This window comes from Ambystoma mexicanum, chromosome 13 (genome assembly GCF_040938575.1).
Source record: "Ambystoma mexicanum isolate Mex_15411 chromosome 13, UKY_AmexF1_1, whole genome shotgun sequence".
In the NCBI taxonomy this organism is placed as follows: Eukaryota; Metazoa; Chordata; class Amphibia; order Caudata; family Ambystomatidae; genus Ambystoma; species Ambystoma mexicanum.
The window spans coordinates 728978470-729002908 of record NC_090938.1 but is presented as its reverse complement, the minus strand read 5'-3'; the positions used below and the strand labels follow the sequence as shown (position 1 = coordinate 729002908).

The 24439-nt window shown below is 45.0% G+C and overlaps 1 protein-coding gene across 1 annotated transcript in view; it reads left to right on the top strand.

Moving 5' to 3' along the window:
* The window catches only part of LOC138521830 (neurogenic locus notch homolog protein 1-like), a 478650-nt gene that overhangs the window by 204523 nt on the left and 249688 nt on the right, over positions 1-24439 (top strand). Inside the window, exons 6-10 of the mRNA XM_069634949.1 lie at positions 2379-2612; positions 10294-10449; positions 16357-16542; positions 19166-19279; positions 21459-21572. Of these exons, the coding sequence (XP_069491050.1) occupies positions 2379-2612; positions 10294-10449; positions 16357-16542; positions 19166-19279; positions 21459-21572 (804 nt within the window). The remainder of the gene's footprint in view (positions 1-2378; positions 2613-10293; positions 10450-16356; positions 16543-19165; positions 19280-21458; positions 21573-24439) is intronic.

Below are 24439 nucleotides of genomic sequence, written 5' to 3'. Positions count from 1 at the left end.
TACCAGACTGTAAACTAGTGACCCTGGGCAAGATCTGCAACCTGAACTGGATTAAACACTGGAGTGTTTGGCTGGAGTTGGCAGAGATGTACAGTAAAGGAAGTGCAGGGAAGGGCAGACACACATGCATCAATAATACTGGAAATGATTGTGAATGGAAGCCTTAATGGGAGAACGTTTGCACAGCAGGAGTAATCATACTGCCAGGTGCCAATTGCAAAAGTGGAGTGGGTACTAATGAATGAAGAGCTTGATAGACAAACAACAATTGAGTAACATGGTAGTCTGCCTAATGCCTGGAGGGAGGAGGGATCAAAGCATAACACAGCTTGCTCTTGCAGAGCGGCCCAGCCTCGCTATGGGGGTAAAGGAGGTAACATGGCTCCTCTGTGTGAGGTGCTACAAAGCTCCACTGGACCTCACAGACTCTTTAATGAGCTCATTTCCACTTAAGATTATAGATAAGGGAGGAAGATGGGGACAGAAATAAAGTCTTATGAAGCAGCAAAGGCTGGCGGGGAGCTACGAATGGGCTGGAAAGAGACAGCCGGAATCGTGGACTCCAATAAACAGGGCAAAGACAGACAAGTGGAGTTAGAATCAAAGGACAGAACTGAAAGGAAACCAGATGAGACAGAAGAGCTAGCTTTTGCCCTGGATATGACACCATTTCATAATTGGGGTCTGCAACCTTCGGCTCTCTAGATTTGTAGACTACAATTCCCATCAGTCATAGCACGTTTGGTCAATACTGAGGAAGATGGGAGTCGTAGTCCAAAACATCTGGAAACCTACTCTGAATTTAAGACACTCTTTCAAACACTAGAAACTGATAGCAAAACTATCCTAGACTCAAGACCTCTAATTCATAACAGCCAGTGAAGAGAAAGGTGCTGATGCAATGCCAGTAGTACTGGAAATAAGACAGTGCTGCTAAGGGGGTGACTAGGGAACTGGGTGCAGCACCAGAAAATCCAGTCAGCAGCCTTAGGCTTGGAAGCGTGCAGATGTAGTAGCACTCAGTGGCATTACTGCTGCACCCCAAGAGAAACAAACTTGAACAGGTATAAATGGTCCAATGTCAGGCTGGAAAGACTCACACCAACATGCCAGTGTGTATAAAAGCAGCTGCCAGCAGACACACAAGTGCAATTAGGGAACCCGGTTCCAAGCAACTGGGACAGTATCTCCTGAACCCTGTCATTCCATTTCCAAAGAGAAGGACAAACTATAAAGACCAGAGTGCATCATTGTGGCTACTGGAAAACTGGAAACATATGCATTGGCCATGATTTAGGATCTCATCAAAGTGGTGTGCATGCAGGTGCCAGGATGCCCGCAGAGTTAAGGAGCATGCCTTTGATTAAAATAGAACTCACAGGGATCTCAGGAGCACCCACTGGTGGAAAGATGGCAAGACTTTGACACCCAGTTTGAATTGTTCATTAGCACACATATCCACAGAAGCATCTGATCACATCTCAAGTGAGCCACTCAAGCACATCTCAACTCAGTCACTTGATCGCACTTCAAGTTATCTTCTAGAGGATATCCTAGACTAGAGTCAACAAGTGTGACATGGGTCAGATTCCTTCATACAATGGGGGAGATTCTATTAAAATCTACATGTACCCTATGACCCCTTTTTACAAAGTGTCACAACTCCTGCCCCTTTAAAACATCTGTTGACTCTTTACTAGGAATTTGCATTGAAACCTGCAGCTAGTCAGGTGTTTTAGACTGCAAGTCCCAGAATCCTTCACCATTGACAATGCTGATTGGAGCTGATGGGAGTTGCAGTTCAAAACACCTGGCCAGCCATTCTAGATAACAAGGATATCGCCCCACTGTGGAAAGTTTCAAGGGTAGTGGGATTCCAAGTTAGGAGGAGCCTACTCACATGTGCACATTTATATAATGCAGATGGACGGTCCCATTGGTTGCTGCGTCGCTTCCTTGTTCTGCTCTCTCCTTGCTGATTGGCAGAGATTTGTCTGGCATTGCATATGACTGTGTCTCATTGGTTCCTACATTTATTCTGTATACACGGGCATGGGAGTCATACTTTGTATTGACTCAGTACCATTTGTTCTCAAATTGGTTCCACTTGTTCCTTTCTTCCTGCTGATTGATTGATGTATATACCTTCCTATTGAATCATTGCAATTGGTTTCCACATAGGTTCCTCTTATTACTCTCTGCCTGCTGATTGGCTGAGATTCCTCTGCAAACATCCCACCTATACATTGTTTCCTTGTATTGCTTACAGGCCATGTCTGAGGGAAACCAATACATTGGTGTTGAATGTGGTATAGCATGAAGTAGTTAGCCTGACATCGTTTTCCCTTCTTCTCTTGCTCCTCTCCCCTCTGGTACAGGCTGGGACTGCTCTCAGGATGTGGACGAGTGCCTCCTCCATGCTCGAGTCTGCCTGAATGGTGGAACCTGCCATAACACCCCTGGTGGATCTGGCTGCATCTGTGTGAACGGCTGGGAGGGCGAAGATTGTGGAACCAACATCGATGATTGCGCCTCCGCCACCTGCTTCGTTGGATCCACCTGCATTGATCGTGTTGGCACGTTCTCCTGTCTCTGTCCGCATGACAAGACCGGTGGGTAGATCAATACTAACTGTGGGGCGAGAGGGGGAATACTCAACTGCAAATTGACTTCTAGGTCCAGTTCTGCTGCCTGGCGGTATCAAGTTAAGTGTAATTCTGTCGGCCTCAGTTTCCCACAGTCCTCGCATAGGAGGAGCGCCTGAATTCTGTTTCCTTGAGTTCCCTTTGCAGAGAGCTTGTATAGATCCAGGGTGTGGGTGAAGTCTCCTATGGCACAACCAGAGCTCTTGAACACTGTCTCCAAGGGTTTCTAAAGCAGAGTCCTTGCATAAGGGGGAGATGCGGCATACTCACTTCTAGAGTTCACACTAATAATCTGTGCATATGGAATACTCCTGGATGGAGGGACAGTACATGGGTGGCCTCATTTAAAAATAATTTTACTCTTGGACTTCTCCTGGGGCTCCCACTGCAAAGTCTGTGTATGGGCCATTCTCCTGCATTATTAACTGATAAGTATGATCAGTGGCTTAGCATTGTTGGCTTAGTGCATCAGTGTCTCAACAACATTGGCTCAACAGTAGCTCAGAATTATCATTGGCTACTTATCATAAGTGGCTCATTATTATTTGTATTATTATTATTATTATTATTATTATTACTACTTATAATAATGGTTCAGTGTTACCAGTAGGCTCCATTGTTTCAGTGTCTCATGAGCTCTGTATTTATCTTCATTGGCTCATCATCACAGGGTTCTCAGTGCTCATAGATATAAAGTCTACTAAGGGTTGGGCGTGAGCAGCCACTAGTGACTAAAGCAAATGCCCTGAAAGCCTGACCAAATCGTGGGAACAGAAGTGATGTGCAGATTGCATAAACCTTGCTTGGATGAAGTAAAATCTTTTACTGAGGCCTGTTTGTTTGATTTGTTTGTTTATTACTTGTATTGCGCTCCAGACCCTTGGGTTTCAGGGCGCATGGCATAAGATAATTTACAGCTTAGTTACACATCATCATAATCACATGCAAATTACATCTTGGTTACACAACAAAGCAAATCATGTACATATATACAAAATGGTCCACATCATCATAATCCCAGACAAATAACATCTTAGTTACACAGCAAAGCAGATCATGTACATAAATAAAACAAGGTCCAGAGGGGAAGGTATAGAATTTGTCAGTCATGGGTAAGCCAATTAGTAAGTCATGGGTAAGTCAGGGCAGGGCAGTTACTTGTTGGAGTCTTTGAGCCATGTAATGAGGTTCTGACGGAATTTAGGGTATGATTGATCCACTCGCAAAGGAGAGGGTAGTGAGTTCCAAAGTAGAGCCGCTTTGACCTGAAAGCTACATCCCCCAACTCTGGAGAGTTTGAATCTTGGGACTAGAAGGCTGTTGGTACTGGATGATCTGGTAGCTCTAGTCAGAGCAATTTTGGTTAGTCTCTCTGAGAGATAGCAAGGTGCGGTAATGTTAAGACATTTATATGTAAGTGAAGCAACTTTTAACTGGATTTGTTCATGAGTTGAGACCCAATTGTTAGATTTTCTAGTTTCGAAGATGTGGTCTCTCCTAGAAATTCCAAGCGCTGCTCTCAGAGCATTACTCTGAAGAAGCTGGATTCTCTTGATAATAGCCTTGTTGGCTCCATTGTAAAGAGCATTACAGCAATCCAACTTTGACAGAACGAGTGCTCTAGCCAGGGTAATGCAACTGTTGTTGGATAGGAAGGGTTTACCTGCTCTGATTAATTTGCAGGTATATGCGGTGGCAGAGGCCATCATATTGTCCTGCTGTGAAGGTAGAATCCAGATAGACTCCTAAAGTTTTCACCTCATTGGTGGCAGTGATAAGGTTGTTGTCTATATTGAAGGTGGAATACCTGGGTCCCAATTTTTTGAGAGTGGAGGAAGTGTCCAAGATAATAATCTACGTCTTATCATCATTCAGCCATAGTCCATGGGTGGCCATCCATTCCTGGATGATGAGATACACACTGTTCACCAAGGCCAAATCCTTGTCATAATCACCAGTAGGTGGTAGGAGAATCTGAGTGTCATCTGCATTATTAGTGTAGGTGACACCAAGATGGTCCAGATCATCGAAAAGGGGCTTCGTGAACATGTTGTATAGTGTGGGAGGGACAGAAGATCCCCGGGGCACTCCACAAGTGATAGGGATAGGGTCTGCAGCCGTTTTAGGGGAGAAGACTCTCATCATCCTATTATTAAGAAAGGATTGAATCCACTCTATAGCTTCTTCAGAGAAATGAGCAGCCGAGTCCAGGTGGCTGCAAAGGACCTTGTGATCCACAAGGTCAAATGCAGCTGATAGGTCCAGGAGGAGGAGTAAGGCTGATTTACCCATGTCCCTGAGCCTTGTCAATTTGGGCCTTTAAATCAATTAAAAGCCTGTGGTGGAGTCGCGAGCTTCATCCTTGAGGTAGAGGTTTGGGTGGCCATGATGCTGGTCCGGGGTCTTTGCAGTGGTTATCCCATGACCTACCCCACCATACCTCAGTGTTTTGGCAGGAACGTGTCAAATTTACCAGAAACCTGGCGGATCCCTTTAAACGGAGCCCCAAGCATCTAAACCTCATGCACCCTTGTGGTATAATCATTCTCAAAAACTGTCACCTCAACCTTTCATGAGATGTTTTTGCATATCGTTCATAAACCCTGACAGCATAGCACAGAAACGGAAGCTACAAGCAATCACTGCTGCTTAACCAATCTGATTCCAGGCCCGAAAAGGATACGCACCTCAGTGTGATTAAGCAAAGGCAGAGCCCAGAGGCAGGACCAGTCCTCTAAATAAGCTGCAGGCTGTTTGACAGTCTGGTGGGTGTTTTGGGGTGGTAGAGGAGAGAGTTGGAGATGAAAGAAGAAGGAGACTGGGGTGGAGCGTGAGCTTGGAGAATGGAGAGAGGTGGCCACAGGTAAAGGGACGAGGAGTGAAGCGGAGAAGAGTAAGCAGATGGTGAGGAGGAACCACGAGAAGGTGTGAGGAGGTTGGAGGGAGAACTGACGGAGGAGATGAAGGTATATAGAGGAGGTTTCAAGTGACATCAAGAGAGAGACAGAGTAGCATATTCAGGAAGAGGTTGGGGTAACATCCAGGAAGATGAGTGCATTCAGTAGGAGGTGGGGTACCATTTAGGGAAAAAGGAGGGAGAATGAGTATATTTAGAAGAACGTTTGAAGTAACATCAAGAGAGACAGAGGAGTATATTAAGGATTAGTTTGGGGTAACATCAAGGAAGATGAGTGCATTCAGGAGGAGGTGGGTAACAATTAGGGATAGAGGAGGAGTTCAGTAGGAGGTCGGATGTGATATTGGATGGGAGAAGGAGTGTGTAAAAGAGAAAAGTCAAAATCATTGAGACAGAGTAAGAAAGGATACACCGCAGGACTAAGGGGTGTAAGTGGAGTAGGGGTCTAGGTATGAGCATGTGGCTAAGCATTGAAGAGACGGGGTGGGAGAGAAAGGAGAGGAGAGGAAAAGAGTTGTAGGAAAGGTCCTCTGACGTACAAGACCATTGCGACTCGTTAAGGAGGTAGACAGTGACGGGATGTTGAGGACTATAGCCAGAACCCCAAGACACAGAGGTGGAGAAAGCACCCTGACCTAACCTGTAAAGAAACCCATGTGGCCAGGCTCCTGGTGTGAGTCTTGGATTCTTTTTCCGGTATCAACCAATGTTTAAGCCTAGTGTGCAGGTACTCATTGGGAAGTGACCCATCAGAGGGGTCTCCTAGGAGTCAAGGACGAGCAGCAGAGCACCTGAATCTGTGGAATGAAAAGCCAAGAAAGAAGTGTAGGGACACAAACCCCTAAGACTCTGAGTGTCTGGAAAGTGAGGATATATCCTGGATCCTATGAAGGAAGCACCGGATTGAGGATTATCAAACGCAGAAACCATTGTTTGAACAACTAGGCAAAGACATGGGGCCTCATTCCGGCCCAGGCGGTAAGTTACCGCCTGGGTCGTACCTTTACCACCATGGCGTAAACTATGTTTACGCCATGGTGGTTGGCGGACTTACCGCCCCATTCCGAGGTTGGCGGGGCGGTAAGTCCCCAATCCCCATTTACCCTTCCCCATTCCCATTTTTGCCCCATAGGGCATAATGGGAGTGGGGAAGGCGTTAATTACGCCACCGTAAATTACGGTGGCGTAATTAACAACAAGGTCCCTTAGCGCCATGGATTTTAACACCTGCTAAAAGCAGGTGTTAAATCCTCCATGGCGCTAAGGGACCTCGGAATCAGGCGGTAAGGGTCGGCGCTGTTTACGCTACCGTAAACCCCTTACCGCCTGGGTCGGAATGAGGCCCATGCTCTTCTTGAGTCATATTTTCCTCACTTGGCGTACTTATGTAACAATCCCACAGTAAACCTTTTAATCTCAAACTTCTATATCCACCTTACATTTATGCTTCTCAGCTTTGTGACAGGCCTGTACACTACAGTTAGTGAATATACAATTATAAACGCAGTCAGATAACAAGCTTCGCTTCCATTTTCTAGACTTTTCACTACATTGTTATTGGGCATTTAAAAAAAGAACATAAGTGCATCCAAAATGAGCTCCTGGGACAGGGAAATGTTGGTCTTTAATTGACTGACACACTGATCTCCTCTAGCTCCGAACCTCATCGGCCGATCACTCTACCTGGCTGTTTCCCTGCTTGCCGCCTTCTCCCATCGACACCACCATGCCTCGATGTTACACCATGACTCCTTTTGCTCCGCATTACTGTGTAGCACCTACATTCTGCCTGAATCGTTCCTCCGCCCCTGTACTTCGTGGTGCCGCTGCTCTGGACGCTGTCTTCTTCGCGGGCTCCACTTCCCCACAAATCCGTCTTCTGTTTTCACTAATTGTTCATACAATACCGCCATCCTCTGGCAGCCAGTGCTGCCCTTCCACAGTCCACTCTTAATACCCTGAGATGCCTCAACCGTGGTCCTTGGATCCGATAAGCCTTAAACCCCACTGTGGGGATCTTTACTACCCAGTAAGAGAGTTGGGGACTGCATTAAGGCTCTTGTTTGACTTGGGTCTGTAAAGTGGGGCTTGGGTTGTTGCTGGGAGGTAAAGCCTCCACCTGTCTGGTTATTGCTTAGTAAAAGCTACAGAGAATAGAGGGCTGCCACCGTTCAGCCCCAGATGTGGACATGTTGGCAGTACATTTCGATGAGGAAGCAGGCAGAGAGTAAAGTAGAAAAGCAGCCTTGGGTGGGAGGGCCTCCTGTAAAGCATGAGCAGCTAGGACTGGAGGGCTAGGACAGGGAGAAAAGCAGAGAGGGGAAGAAAGTCCAAGGTCAGAACTAGACGTGCTGCGCATAAAGAGAGAGGTGGGCAGGGGATGCTAAATAAGACAGAACATCCCAAGAAGGTAGGAAAATACAGGAGAAAAACAGTGAGCGGGGCAGAGAGAGGGCATGATGCAACTGAGGCAGCAACTATTGAGAGTAATTAAATATGAAGGCGAAGCAGACATTGCCATCTACAGCAGGGGCTTCTAAGAGGAAAGAGGGCTGGCAGGGAACAGCTAGGGTCTGCAGAGCTGTGATTCAGATGCTATTCTACTTTCTAGGATCTTCACTAGCAAGAGAGCAGTGATGGCCTTTCATGCTGCAGTGCACTGTGTGTAAACCCACTGTTATTTCTCATGGTATAGGAAACATTCTGAGATTTCTTCTCCAGCAGCACAGTGTATCAGGCAGCCAATGCAAATACCAGAATACTTCCAGGGACTCGCAATCAAGTAACAGCATGTACCAATGGAAATCAGGGGCTCAGAGTATGCAGGTGCTCAGTGTCCCTGGCACCCTCCAGGAAAGACCACCGGTACTGAAAGTCCCTATACTTTTAATGGGACGTCCTAAAATCTTGTCCACCACCCCCTATCTCCTCTGGGAAGATCAAAGATGTACTCCCCTGATGACAATATGTAACAGTTAAAGTAATAAATAGCAATGCACCTACACATGAAGATCTGGTGCCCAGCTCAGCTTACTGTCCTTTGGGCAGGACTGTAACGGATGCTCCTGGGTATTCTCGCAGACCTAGAAATATTGGATTATTTCATCATCTCTCCTTCACAGTGCTCTGTAAAGTCAATGAATTATGAGTTTGAGATGTAGGCTTGCGCTCTGGATGAGTATTGAACTTAGCGATTTTGTATGGAACCAGTAACTATGAAGAACAATAGGTTCTTCAGGCCTTGAGAACGACCAGGTGGTCGAAACACGTGTCGGCTGTACTTTATATGGAATATATTTGGCTATCTCAGCCTGAACTTATGTTTTTCTGTACATCATATATTTTCACCTATTGTTCTTCATAGTTACTGTTTCCATACAAAATCGCTAACTTCAATACTCATCCAGAGCGCAAGATCTACATCCCAAACTCATAATTCATTTGCTTTTCATTATCCAAACCCAGTGGGTGGGGTTATAGTTTTGGGATTCTTGCTGCCGGACTCATACTTTTAAGATTTTGGAGTGGACACTAGCGCACAACAACAGTATCAAATCCACTCTCATTCCGCTTTTTGCTCTGTAAAGTCGACAGCGTTTTAGCTCATATATTTCAAAAATAGGCTGTAACGTCCACTGTTAACTTTAACCCCGTTTCTTAAAAAAATATTTGTTTGAAAGATTAAATGTCCCAGCCATTATTTACTGCTCATCTGGCCTTGACCGAAAGGGTGTCTAAAAAGTAAGGAGTACTTTTGCATTAATTGTTATGCGGCACCTTTTATACAAATATTTAGCTAAGGTATATTTGAAATCAGTTGTTTGGAAAGGATGAAGAGGGGACCTAATCACACGATGCGGGATTTCACAAACGTTCAGACTTCTTGTATCCTGGGCCTTAATTCAAGAGGGGTTCTGAATCTGTGTAACAAAGAGGGCAGACAATTCATTTCCTGGGTGCTAAAGGCTGAAGATTTGTGGGGATTCTGAAAGGCGTTCATAATGATAATGAAGCAGCAGTGAACCCTGAGGTTCCTGTGGATGAAGGATGGATCTGGACATTTGAGAAGAAGGTCAAGGGGAGCAAATGTATCCTTAGATTTAATCAATGTTATGTTTAAAGATCTCAATTGTCTAGGACATGGCTACTGATTATGGGGCTTCCCAGATGTTTTTGACTTCTACTCCTGTCAGCCATGGCTAGCATAGTCAAGGAAAAGGATCATGGGAGTTGTGGTCCAAAACATTTGGTAGGCCACATAATGAGTAACCATGATCTATTCAAAGAGAAACTGGAGAGAGGTTCTTCAAACCAGACACGTGTACAAGAGGGAGGTTTGGGCAGAAATTGTCATTCTTTAAAATGTGCAAATCGTTTAACATTGTCAAAACTGCACATTTTTTTAATGGCGGGTCCATGTTCTTTCATGTGACCTATGGTAATGTAATGCATGATACATTTTGGATAATACCAAGGCTTTTTGTGAGCCAATGTTTACAAGGAGCATATGTGTATTCATAGGAAATGTATTTTGGTTACACATACTGTCATCATTACTTTGGAAGCAGCCAGTGCAATTTGATGAGATTGAGGGAAACACTTGAAAGACATTTTGTGCACAACGAATGAGAGGATTGTGCGGGCGTGGGGGCGGTGGGGGATGGCAGTTCTATGGATTCCTTGCTGTAATTCTAGATCACTGTATGAAACAAAAAACACTCCTTGTTGCAGGCCTTCTGTGCCACATTGACAATGCGTGCCTAAGCAACCCCTGCCACGAGAGTGCCACATGTGACACCAATCCACTGACTGGCTCCGCCATCTGCATGTGCCAGCCAGGCTACACTGGACCAACGTGCCGGCAAGACCTGGATGAGTGCAGGATGGGTATGTGGCAAAAGAGCTGGAGGCCGTTATCTGTTCTCATGTCACTGGTGGCAGGAGAAAATACCACCTGGAGCTCCCTCCGCCTGTCTTCCTGAAATCCCAAGCATGTCTTTATGTGGATCCCCAGGTGCTCTTGCTCTTCCTCTCTATCCCTGTTGCCCAGCATTCTTTCTTACTCCATCTGTTCTCCTTCTCATCCTGCCCCTCCTTTCATTCCCTTCCCTCTGTATATTTCTCTTCCTGACATGTTTTGCTCTTACATTCTTTTCCTGTCACGCCTTCCTCCCTTTTTTCTACTCTTTCTGTACACGTTTCACCCATTTTCTTTCTCGACTTCCCTTTCCTCTCTTACATGCTCCTTCTCTCTGTAAACTTTCCTACTGCCTTCTTTCGTCCACCCAACCTGGCATTGAAACAGGAAGATGGACTCCCCTGGAGCAGTCTCAATGAAAAAAGATGTTTTCCCTGAACTAAAGATTCACAACAGAAGTGTCTTTTTCTCCTCCTTCTCTTTGCTTTGCGATTCATGACTGCAAATCTCTTCATTATTGCTGAGACCTACTATTCATCTCCCTATGTCTGTTTTCTTTGTCCTGTTTAATTTCCTTTCTCCAATCCAGTACGTGCTTCTCCTTTCTTTACTTTCTTCTGCCACACTCCTAGCTTTAGTCTCCTGCCTTTTTTTCCCTTCTCTTTTTCCTTGCTATGTTCCCCTGTCTCATTCCTCTTGTTCTTTTTTCTTTTTTATATTATATTCTTTCTATAGGGCTCTACCATTACAGAGGTGACCCACAGTCACATGAAGATAACATAGTTGGCAAACCAGCACATTTGCCTGCGGCTAATGCAAATTATTTAAGGAACATACCACATGTCTATGCACTCCTGAAGGTTAGATGACCATCTCTGGCCTAAACGGTACATACAATGGAATTCCTTAGGTTAGCAACCATCACCAAGAAGGCTTGTCCTCCAGATTTAACCGAGATCTAACCCGGAGGTGTAGCGACACCCCATATCACCTGATCCCCTTCTGTCACTGCAAAATTACACCACTGTGGCCCCAAGCGAATGGGACTGTCGAGCGATTCAGGGCAAACGTCTAGAGGGCCATCTGCATAGCCAACATCACCCACATGCCCGTTGAACAATCACTGTACCAGTTGCTCCGGGATAATTGGAACAAGCCACATGACTTCACAGGAACATGCCCAGCTGAGCTAATGTTTGGTCGCTGTGTGCGTTCGAGGTTGCCCCAAGAATCCCAACCTTCCGAGGAGAACGCAGAAGAATCTGAAGTAAGGACGAGAAACGGTCAAACAAAAGACAGAATGAAAGAATATGCAGACCTTAGAAACTGGGCACGGGAAGCAGATCTGAGTGTAGAAGATTTGTATTTTAATTTTTTGTTATTTATATAATCCTAGTGAGATCACATCCTAGTGAGACAGACCCAGTCCCACAAAGACTCCCCACCATTCGACCAACTACCCCGACCATCAATCACATAAAAGGGTCCATGGTAACAGTGGAGTGAGATGGATGGGCAGTGACAAGGAACCGCTCACTCTTCAGAAAGACATGCGACGACAGACCACAAATCTCTCAGGTATGGAGTGAGGAGGAGAACTATGCAAGAGAAATGTCAGAATACTTTGGAGATGAAGATGAATCGGAAGGAGAGGAGCAGACCTCCACCGAGAGAGCACAAGGGGAAGAAAGTGTATCACACGAAAGCAACAACAGACCATGCCGCACCATCCGAAAACCGAGACAGTGGATTGAGGAAATGGGGTAGGACAATGTTATTTTGGGGGAGATGTAGCGTCTTCCGTGATCACCTGATTGAGGGACACAGCGGCACGCGTTAGATGGTCACCTGACCATGGTTGAGGTGCAGTGTGCCAATAAAGTTAGTTACTGTTTGATCCACCAGGCATGTGGTTGCGCACTTAGAGCCTCCACCCAAGGCAGCGACATAACAGGAGGCAGCATGGAAACTGGCAAACTCCATTGGTGGAAAACATAGGGTTTCACCAGGAATGTTGTGACGGGAACATCATTAGACAACATTGCCCCTGTGTGTGTGTGCGGTTAGCCCGATGGTTGATGATACAGAACTTTCTTTGTGTTACCAAAAGAGATTTAAAAAAAGTCAGTGCATTGAAGGGAGGACTGGAGAGATATGATCTCTTCTGCAAGAACCGGGAACTTTTGTGTGCTGTCATTTAGGCTGCTTTGACTCCCATTGGACTTCCACACGCGAGCAGGTGACCTGTTAAGCCATCACCCATTATATTAAAGAGGCCTTAACCCGGTCCCGAATGGGAAGTCACTGGTGGAGCTTCAAAGGTAGAATTTCTCTGTATCTCATTTAAACCACTTTAACTCAGCAAAAGAGATAACAAGACCAGAGGCTCCAGGATAGGTTGCCTGAAGGACAAACCCATGAAGCAATGCGTGGATACCACGATTGACCCTGTCTGCCTGTGGCACCGCTGCATCACTTTTCACATGAAGCCCAAGGCCGAAAAAGAGCCAGACAAACTAGAGAAGGCTGGGATCATCAAGAAGGTCTTAGGTCTCCCCAATCATTATCGCCTGCAAGTCCAAACAACCAGGAACAGTCCGCATATGCATGGACATGCCAATTCAGTGATCGATGATCGATAATGCTGACCTGAATGGTGCCAGAATTTATCAAAACTTGATCTCAAATTAGGATATCACCAGCTGAAATTGGAAAAGCAGTCCAAACACTCACCACATTCTTTATGCATGGTTGTTTTAGGAGATACAAGAGGCTGAGTTTCAGCATCTTATAAGCGACTGAGGTCTTCCAAAATCCACACAAAGAACACTTGTGGGTCTCAAGGATGTCCTCAACTTAGAGACAACATACTTTTGTACTCAGTTTCTAGTAAAGATCCCCTCCAACATCTGAGAACTGTGTTCCAGCTTCTTAAGGAAAACAAGCTCACCCTAGATCACGAAAAGTGTGAGTACTTTAACCTCCTCTGGAATTCTTTGGCTACATTTTCATTTGCCAGGCAATCCGCACAGCAGGTGAATATCATTAAGTCAGCTCCAGGTCCAAAATTGGTAACTGAACTACACAGCTTTCTAGGGATGATGAATTAGTGTGGCTGCTTTATCTCAAAGCTGTCTATCATAACAGAACCGCTCAGATATTTGACCAAAGCGAACACTTAATGCGAAAGGACTGAACAACCCCAACTTGCCATTGAGAGCACCAGAGATGCTCTGTCCCATGATGCAACCATGGTATACTTCGATGCAAAGACCAAACATCTAGTTGGCACCAGGCCTTTCAGCCAAGGGGCTATCCTGACACTGCTTGATGCAATGGGAAATCATGACCGAACAACTAGTTGATGCCAGCCTTTGCAGCATGGGTGCTGTCCTGGCACAGCTTGATGAAATGGGACAATCTCAAACTGATTCATATGCCAGCCATCACCCCGATGGAGCAAAGGTATACACCAAGATTGCAAAGGAAGTGATCACTGCCTTCTAGGATACTGGCGCTTCCATCCATTCAAAATGGTCACTGAACCCAAGTCACTACTACCAATCCTGGAAGGATTGACCCCTAAGCCACCGCACCAAATTGAAGAGTGGTTTCTACAACTATAGAGCTACAGTTTCGCCCTAGAGTTTTGGCCATGCGCCAACAACCCAGCCGGAATCCTATCAAGGTGCCCCTGAGATGCTACCAAAGAAGAAGCCGGAGAAGCAGAAGGCAATGCAGAGCAAATGAAATAGTGGACAAAACACTACATGATGTGTGTCTCTTAGTCTCTTTGGGAGCTACAGAGTATGAAAACTGGAAGAACATACTCTGCTAACATGATCACCTGATTGCTTTGTTCACGTTGTGACTCTCTGCAATGGTGAAAGTATGCTGAGATCTCTCTCACTGACCAAGACATTCAATTGGCTCACAGGGGTCACCAAGGGATAATCAAGACCAAAAACAGACTGGGGGGAACACATCTGGTTTCCTGAGATGGACAGAATGGTGGAAGCCCTAGTCTCCACATGTAAATTGTGTTAGGCATCCGGAAGAGGAGACCCACCACTGCCTATCTGAATACAAGAGTGAGACGATTGACCGCAGAGCAGGGTCAGCACCGACTTCTGCTTCCTGTCAAGCGGCTGATACCTGTTGGTGATCGTGGATTGCTTTTAATTTATCCTGTGCTAGGCTCCACAGCCTCAGGTGCAGTGATCCCCAAACTCGAAAAGATCCTTGCAGCCCAAGAAACTCCAGACAAGGTCAAGACAAAAATTGCCAAACTATTTCAAGGGCCTTGGAATACAGCATTGCTGGATTACTCTGTGCTGGCCATCAGCCAATGGGGACACTGAGCACTTCATGATTACTCTGAACAGGGTCATTAAAATGCCACTAAAACTCAGTGGTACTCCACCCCACATTCCCTGAATGTGTACAGTCCCATCACCTTGCTTCATGATTGCAAGGTCAACACCACCATTCCCAATCACACCTCCTGGACTGCAGTAGGTTTGTACTCTGTGAAACTGGGGATTCGATGAAAGCAAGCCAACAACCACATGAGCAGTGTTCAACAGGCTCACGTACCGAGTGTGGAATGCAAATTTGTACTTGCTCTTCAAAGAGACCTTGCTAAAACTGTTGTACACTGCCACTGAAACGTTGTAATGGCTGACAGTGTACAAGGATCAGTTACTTGAAATGCACATCATTTCAAAAGTCTAGGTGGCGTGCTATAGGTTGAGACCACGTGACCCATTCCGATTACCTCCAGAATGAGCTTGGACTGATTAAATGACCCTCGAGATGATGGCTGCCTTGAATGAAGGCGTGAGTTCATATCTAGTAATGACCCCAGCTGTCCAAATTCAAGTGCACATACTGAAACCCTCAGCACCCTGCAACTGGCTTACATAGAAGCTGAACCCAGATAGTGCTGCTAACCTGATCGACATCTGCCGGCTCGGCTTATGAACAGGGGTCAAGTCCTAAAAATTAAAGTGGGGGACTCATCAACAAATGCAATGGGATGTGAAGTCGCCAGAAATTAGCATATCAATGTGAAATATGCACATTTCATTAAATTGGCTTTATATAAGCACCCAAATTGCGCAGGACGAATGGCATTTTCCCTCCCTGTGGTTTGATCTCTGAGGTCGGATTTAATAAGTGGGTGGACTCCGTCCCCCCACGTGTACCCTCGACTTGAGCCCTGCTTAAGAACTAAGACCCAGCTGGTAATGCAGTGCTACCGCAGCGAGATTTGCTCATACATGTGTATTGGGACATTTGCTTTGTGATCAGTTTTGGAAGGATGTTATGTACTGTCATTTGGGATGCTCTGGCTCAAACTAAACAGGGCCCCACACACGCACATATGAGCAGGTGACCTGTTACATCATCGTTCATTATATTTAATTGGCCTGCTCCGCGCTCGAACAACTCAACTCCTTCGTTTTCCGTATATTTCAACTTCCTTCCACTCTGTGATTTTTCCATATTTCCACTTCTTTCTAATCTTTGCCTCCCCCTCCTCTCACTTTTCCCTTTCTCTGTTTCCTGATCCTCCTGCTCTACTCCCACCCCTTCCTTCCCGCATTGCTTTTCTCTATCTCTACTCCCTACATTTTCTCCCCCTCTTCTCGCTTAACCCACTTTGTCGCTCTTTCACTTCCCCCTCTTCTCTTCCTCCTCCCTCGTCCCCTCTCAATTTTCTTCATACTTAATGTTTCCCCTTCTTTTTATCTGTTTGCATTCTCACTGTCTTCCTTCCCACCCTGGTGAGTATCTCCCAGCTCTTGACCCATTCTGTCACTGACTTTGTTGTCTCCACCCTCCTGCTCCCCACTGCCCCATTTCCCCTCCAGGATCTAACCCCTGTGAGCACAATGGCAGCTGTGAGAACACCTTGGGCTCCTTCCTGTGCCGCTGTAAGAATGGCTTCTCCGGTGCGCGTTGTGAGGTGGACTTCAATGAGTGTGTGTCCCAGCCCTGTGCTAACGGAGCCTCTTGCTTGGATCTACTAGGACACTTCCAGTGTCTATGTGTGCCAGGTGAGTGGGGCGTGATGATAGGCTGCAGTCTGGATCTTAACATGAGCAATGGCGCAAAACGATCTAGTGTTGTGTGTTCCATCTGCCATCATTTGGGGGGTTATAAAAAAGGAACTGCCTGGCATTTTGGGTTCTGATTTTTATTTCCGCCTCTTGCTGGGTATTGTGATACTGCTGTCTAAATGATTATGAGTCTGGGTAAATAGACCCTACTTCCCAGACACTACTTCCCATGCCTATTTTCTGTTTAGTACTCTTCTCTGACACACATTCAGTGGGCCATGTCCCTTGCCTTTAATTGATTTACTCGCGCCTCCTCTCTGCCAGAGCCAAAGCATGATTACCCACCCCTAAGAGTTACTGTGCAAATAATAAAGGCGATCTGAACCTTTCCCATAATGACATGACCTCCATCGTGGGAGTGAAGCAAGGTACATGTAGGGGATCCATATGCGAATGCAGGGTATAGAGCATCCAGCCAAACTCATTACCGTGTTGTCACCTGCAAGGCGAGTCTTGCGTCCAAGTTCTGCAGCAATAAGACGTTCTCCATTTCTAAGTCAGAACCTCTAGTCTAGACGGTTCTAGGTGATTTGGTCAAGACTATTTTCTCGAAGTAGATTTCATTGGAGAAAAAAAGGTTTATGGGTGACTTTGCCAGAGATACATGCGGGGGACTCCTGCAGCCCACCCTTAACTTCCCAACACTCACTATTTACAACATCAGGTAAGAAAAACTCAATGAAATCTACTCAAGCAAATGTTCTGCAACATAATCTCCCATTCCTTTGTAGACACATTTTGTGACACCCGCTGTCCAGTTCTGCAAAGTGCTTTCTGCGACACTCGGTGTAGAAGAATGGTGTTGGTGGTTATCTTTTTCTAACAGTTTTTCACAAACTGCTGTTAGCATTTGACAACCTCATCTAGATATCTCTGGTCCTGCTCGATAGTTAACAATTGGAAAATCAATTTTGGGAAGAGTTTTGTAAGGGGAGAAATGGTTCCATCCATGAATGAGTCTTAACGTCTAAAAGATGTTGGCACAATGGTTGATTAGCTAGCTGGCACAGAAGAAGGGGCACATTCTAACACATTTACAACAGCTGAAGTTGCTGATGTCAGCAGGATGTTCAACCGCAGAGGTTGCAGTTCTCTTGCACACAAGTTGGGAAATTGGCTGCAGGAAGACCAGAAAAAGCAGTTTAACCAACCAGCATTGGTCTGGTGTGCTGTGGCTAACCTGGAAGTCGGGGTTCCTCCTCTCTTCTCGACCAGTTCGCTTACCAGGCTTGGATGCACCTCCATAATAAATGATTCCACTTCCCATAGGGTCTGCTGTGTTATCCTGTAAAGTCCTGGTGCAGGGGAATGGGGAAGAGGGTACTGTATCCCACAAACAGAAGACTTAAGGGATCTTGCAATGGGGTATTGTAGATCCAAGTAGAGGTGATATGTGGAAGTTTTTTGGGATACCAGGAAAGCAGTGTCATGTAATGGCTGTCCCTCCTGTGAGCACGGTCACCCAGCCTCTTTTAAATATGCCTAGCAGTACCGGCTGCCCTGCTCCCATTGGTGGCAGTAGCTGACTGATTTGCATATGGCTGGACCCCTTTTGAAATGGTGCAGGCTGGGTGAAAAACTGTGGTGTGGGAGGTTGCCCAGAGCAGTGCCAGTGGTTTAGATTTTTTCAAAACCGGCCACCCATAACTTTTCTGGTTATCTTTATATATACTACATACTCAGAAAATAGGAGGCAGGAGCAAATGAATTGGGACCCGCTGATGCTTATCATAAGAGTGGACAGGAATGGCCAGACATTAACAATATCACAGCCTGTGTCCACACAGAGAGGCCAAGAAAATCAAGACAGACAGGGAACCCCATAAAGCACCCCAACCTGTGAGGTGGCACCCCATGCCAGCTTCTCAATGTCTGTCCATTTAAACTAGAAATCTGCACAGCCTTTACCAGACGTCGTTGGGATCCAAGCAGGGGAAAACCTGGAGCAGAGTCTGTCTTACACCTGAGTTTATGAGCCGCACACTTCTTCTGGAAATCTCACACCTTCTCTGATCATCTCATCCTCTCAGTCCACCTGAGGATAAACTCTTCTAGTCCGGCTGCCACCTCGAGTCTCATACGCAACAGGACCAATCCATTGTATGCTCGACTGTAGACCCTCTGCCAGCCTGAACCCCACTTCATTTCTATTGGCCCAGTAGTTTGGAAATCAATGAAGAGCCACCCATCAAATGGCAATTGATTTTGCCGCAGGTCTTCTGACTGTTTTGGACTTATTATGCCCCAGACAATGGTCTGTGCTGCCCCTTCTAAGCCCAGATGACAGCCATTTTCTGTACATGGACTTTTTGCCACTATAGTAGTTTACTGTAGCATGCAGTCAGCTACTCACTTGTAGAAAATGTGATTCCCAGCTACAGGACCAGCTTGTACCTCAATACTATGTCGCTCGGCGCTACCTAGAATACCTCCAGTGTCTTTCTCTTCCATTCTGCAGACCACAGAGCTTGTCACATGACTTCTTCATGATGAATGCTCTAATTTTCCCAGTAATCCTAAAATGCATGCATGTACTTACCCTCTTTCTCCTCCACTTCAGGGTACGAAGGAGCGTTTTGCGAGATCGAGACGGATGAATGTTTCACCAACCCATGTCAGAATGGCGGGATCTGCACTGATCGCCTCAATGGAGTCGACTGTGAGTGTCAGCCAGGTAAGTCATGGAGAGCATCGGGAGCAATGTGGAAAGAGTGCAAGGAGAGTTAATGAAAGACCAGGGCCAGAAAGAGGTTGAGGGAGCATCACAGCTGTGCTGGTACCAGTGAACGAGGGTAGGAAGAGAAAGCGGAAAGTGTGATGAAAAGAAAACCAACTTAAGTGTCGGCCTACGTGTTTCTAGTCACAATAGTACCTATTGAGGTGTACATGTTCTAGGTTAATAGTCTCCAACCCTCACTGTGCCTTTGGATCAGCAGGGTCCTTAATGTGACCCACCCACTCCTCATCTAAAGGGCGCTGCTTTAAAGTAGCTTGCCAGAGTTAACACTCTAGTTGAGCACCTCTAGCCCTTTCACAAGTGGGCACAGACCTGCACAGTCTGTAGCGGTCGAGCCAGGATTTAGTGTCAGAGTGAAGAGCTTCCCGTAGCGCACCAGTCAAGAACATTTGACTACGTTGTTTGTGCCACGTAATGATCACAAACGAGTACGGAGGGGGGTACGGTAGGTGAATGCCCCCTCTCCACCCTCTTCCCTAGCTCTGCCAAATACCAGTCTGGCCTTGCAAAATGCAGGCCAGCTTCTCTCTGGTGCCAACATGTGGGCATTAACATGAAAAAACAGACAACAGTGGTATATCCCATTCGAAATGCAAGTGGGCACCTGCAGGCCCTGGATTACCCCTCCTCACATCTCCCCTATGGTCTTGGCACCTCTGTGTACAATAATTCTGCCACTTCATTTCAGGTCCATACTGTGAAGATTTCAGAACTTCTGCAAAAACCATGTGTTCTCGGTGTGCACAGATACAAATCCAAAAGATTCAGAGCCGTGCTGGATTAAACCCTTGTGAGGCCCTTAGGCAGTCGAAATGTCAGCCCTCCACCCCCCTGTAAATCATCTCCTAATACGTTTTTCATTTTCTTCACCGCTTTATTTTGATCCGTTGTCATGGGCTGCTAAAAGGAGAGGGCCCATAGGCCGGTGCCTACTTGGCCTAATGGATAATCTGGCACTGAATAAAACTAATCTGTATCCAACAAGGCCTTTGAGTACATTTTCTAATATTGTAGAGTACAGTATGAGGAAGACGGAATGGGAAAAAGGGAAGTTAGAAAGAAAAGGGGGACAGACAAGCCCAGAAAGAAGGTAAACGAGGGTGGGAAACATGGAGATCTGTGGAAGGAGGGAAGAGGAAGTAGAACTTGAGAAAGAAATGAAGAAATTCGGAACGGAGTAGGTGGAGATGACATAAGTGTTGGGCAGAAGAAGAGGAGGAGGGAACACACCAGAACAGGAGGATCTTGAGAGCACAGGAGACAGAGTGTAGGGTGCAGGCTTGTCCCTGGGTATGCAAGGTGCACTATGCATACATGGGCCATTCAGGGGGATGAAGCCTCAGCCTAGGCTAAAATGATACGATGCAACAAAAGGAATCAATATGACCAAGATCTTTAGAGATAACTGAGGCCTGAGATTTACAATGTACCTAGCAAATGGGCAGTGTACTCAAGTGTTGTGTGCAGGGCATAATGAATCAATAGGGAATCAGATAGATATTGTTTAAACATGCCATGAATGTGGCTGCCTCTCTGCTAAATATTAGAGTATTGGCACACAGAGAGAGTGTATACAGTTTCAGAGGATGACCACAGCTGCACCAGCTACACGCCGAAGAAGGAATAATTGATTGAAATATCTGAAAATGAAATGCTACAAAAAAATACACGTACAAGTTACATAATGGGCATTGTCTTGCTGGTTGGAGGCAAGGGCAGGAGAACCCACAGCCAATTCTTGGCAGCAGTTAATGGCTATACCAGCAAATGTGCAAGGACCAGAGAGCATTAGGCCAAATTGAAGGAATTGTTGAAAGAGGAGGATGTAGATGAAGCGGAATCCTGAAGTAATCAGGTAGTGAGGAGATGAAAGTGGTTATGCAGAGAAATGTGGAGGAGGTTATAAGGGAGGTAATATTAGGCAATGACGGGGAGTGAGATGAGTGAGAAGTTAGGGAGGGAGGAGAAGATGGTGAAGGCAAGAAAATGGGGAGGCAGCGGTTGAAATTGTCCTGTGGGAGAGAGTAAGTTCCATTAGCCATGTCTGCGAGATCATACACCTGATTCATGCACCGCTTTAAACTTTGACATGTTACCCTTTGGCTTCCTCCCTCAGGGTTCAATGGGTCGCTCTGTGAGAATAACATTGATGAGTGTGCCAGCACCCCCTGCCAGAATGGTGCTCACTGCAGCGACAAAGTGGGTGGATTCTCCTGTGACTGTTTACAAGGTAGGTGATGGCACATGGTTCTGCTTCCTTCACTGTCCTTACCCACCTTTTATGACTTATGAGTGGCTTGGCTTGTGTGTGTATGGGGTATATACATAGTGTATGAGTGTTTGGTATGAAGTCATATGAAATGCGCGTGTCTTCACACTGCCTCTACCTATGAACACTCACTTTAGAGTGAGGTTTGCCTTTGATCTAAGTTTATTTGCATAAAGGCGGCCTATAAGGTTTTTATGTTTTGTTCATGTACACAATATACATTTTCTTTACAACTAATATGCATTTGAAAATGGACATCAAAGTCAGTCCTTACTTTGATGTGAATTTCCATATGTATATGTGTGCACATTTATAATGTGTATACAGTTCTTATAGAACGTTTGTATTCATTCTATACATGTCTTGTATTCCTTCTATATGTATAAAATCTCACGTTAAAGTGAGGTCCAACTTTGCTGTGAATTCTTATGCATGTAGGAGGCACAAAGGAGTTTACATTTCATACATGTATGCAATTTGTATCTCCTATATATCTCCTATACATATGAAAACTCACATGAAAGTCAGTTCTTTCTTTGATGTGAGTTATCTCATCTGTGCTACTGTACTTGTACAAAATGTACATTTTTGAAACTTACATGTACAGTAAGAACATTTGAAATAAAAGCATGTGGCATAAGAGTGTGTGGGGTACGTGCATAGCATAAATGTGTGACATAAAATATGTGGCCTACTAGCAGTTGCTATAAGAGCCCATAGACTATAAGCACATGGTGTAAGTGTGTACGTGTGTGTGGCATAAGAGCGCATGGCACAAGAGCATGTGACTTAAGAGTGTGATGTAAGTGTGTGTTGCACAAGAGCACATATGTAAGAGTATGTGGAGTGAGTGTGTGTGGTGTAAGAGCATGTATTGTACTACAGTCTGTCATAAGACTATGTCCTAAGGGTGTGTGTGTCGTAGGAGTGTGTAGCTTAGGAACATGTGCCCTAAGAGTGTGCAGCATAAGATCCCATTTTATAAGAGCATGTGGCTTAAGAGTGTGTGACAGAAGAGCATGTGGCCTCAGAGCACATGTGTCGTAACAGCGTTAGTCGCAGAAGTGTGTGTCGTAAGATTGTGTGTTGCGAGGTGTATGACTGGTGTGTATGTTTCTGGCATATTTATTTATATCATATACATAGTGTATGAGTGTTTGGTGGAAAGTCATATGAAGTGCACATGTCCTATCTGTCGCTTATATATGAAAACTCAGATTAAAGTGAGGTTTGACTTTGATATGCCTTTTTTATACCTACAAGAGACATATAATAGCGTTACATTTTGTACATGCATGCAATATACATCTCCTATACAGCTCAATCTTGACTTTGAAGTAAGTTTTCATACATACATTAGTGCACTTGTGTGGAATGTATATCTCCACATATGTGTACAGTTTGTATAAAAAATGTACATTCATTTTGCACATGTCTTATGCACCTCCTATGTTTACGAAAGCTCACATTAAAGAGAGGTCTACCTTTGATGGGAGCTTTTATATGTGTAAGAGGCTTATAGGAATTTTACATTTCGTACACATAGGCAATTATATCTCCTATATGGCCCATATACATATAAAAGCTCACATCAGTTAGTCCTGACTTTGATGTGTTTTCATATGCGTAGTAGTGTAGAGATAGCAAAATGTACATCTTCTACATGTACATGTATAGTGTGTATAAAAGATGCATATTTATTCTGTGCATGGGTGATGTATAGATACATTTAAAACTTGAACATCTCAAAATAGGTCGTCTCAGTTTTTAACATTCATTTCCCGGTGCACCCAGTCCTGATAAGTTGTAGGTTTATACCAGAAATTCCGAAAATTGAAGTAGCCAAAGCTATTTAGGCCAAAATGTGTTTCCATTTCCCTCTGGGAAAACACAATGTTAACAGCTGTTCAAACGACAATGAAAACATTGTTTTTCTAAAATATGAGGCCGTCCAATGAAACTGATAACATTTTCCATGTTGCAGCAAATGCCCCCAAAATGTACTGCATGCATTTTTCAGAATTGTCTGTGGAAGGGTTCAAAAGTTATTAAGAAATGTCATTTTTTTAAATTCAACTTAACATTAACAACACCCCTTTTCCTCTATAATGATTATCCACATCTATGAAAGTTTCCACAATTTAGAATGCATCTGATCCGGACTTATCTGGCCAATAATGCCAAATTTGGGAAAGTTTCATGAATGTTTTCAGGCCCAAATGATTGCATCTCTTTAACATTGAGATTTCCTTTGATGCTGAAACATCATGCTCTGGACCACCATACCTCAACATTTTCTACTAGCATTTGGGAGATTTGTGACCCACGCATATCCCCTATCCTGAAGGTGTGTTCAGTGAAAACTATGTTATAAAATTGGATCAGCTAAACATGTTCCCATATTAAGCAAAAAAGAATCATCGATTTTTCCCTACATGCACAGGTGGGGTAGAATAACAAACTAAATGAAAAATCTACTGCATAATCTACTGCACTAAACATGTGGTAGAGGCACTGTGTGTGTGCAGCAGGTTTGGAGGGACAAAGCAAAATCATGCAGAAAAATGTATTATATTATACCAGACTACACAAGACCATCTGCCTGGCCAAGCAAGCCTACATGCACAGAGACAACAAAAATGAAAAACATACAGCGAAATGAAAAATATTTAGTGAAACACACAAGCTGATAGGCTGCACCTAAATAACAGTAGGGTCTCCGTGCGAACGCAGCAAGTTCTGAGGTGCAAAACAAAATGAAAAATATACCGCAAATTGAAAATATCCAATGAAAAAGGCACAAGATGATCCCCGCACCCGACCATCAG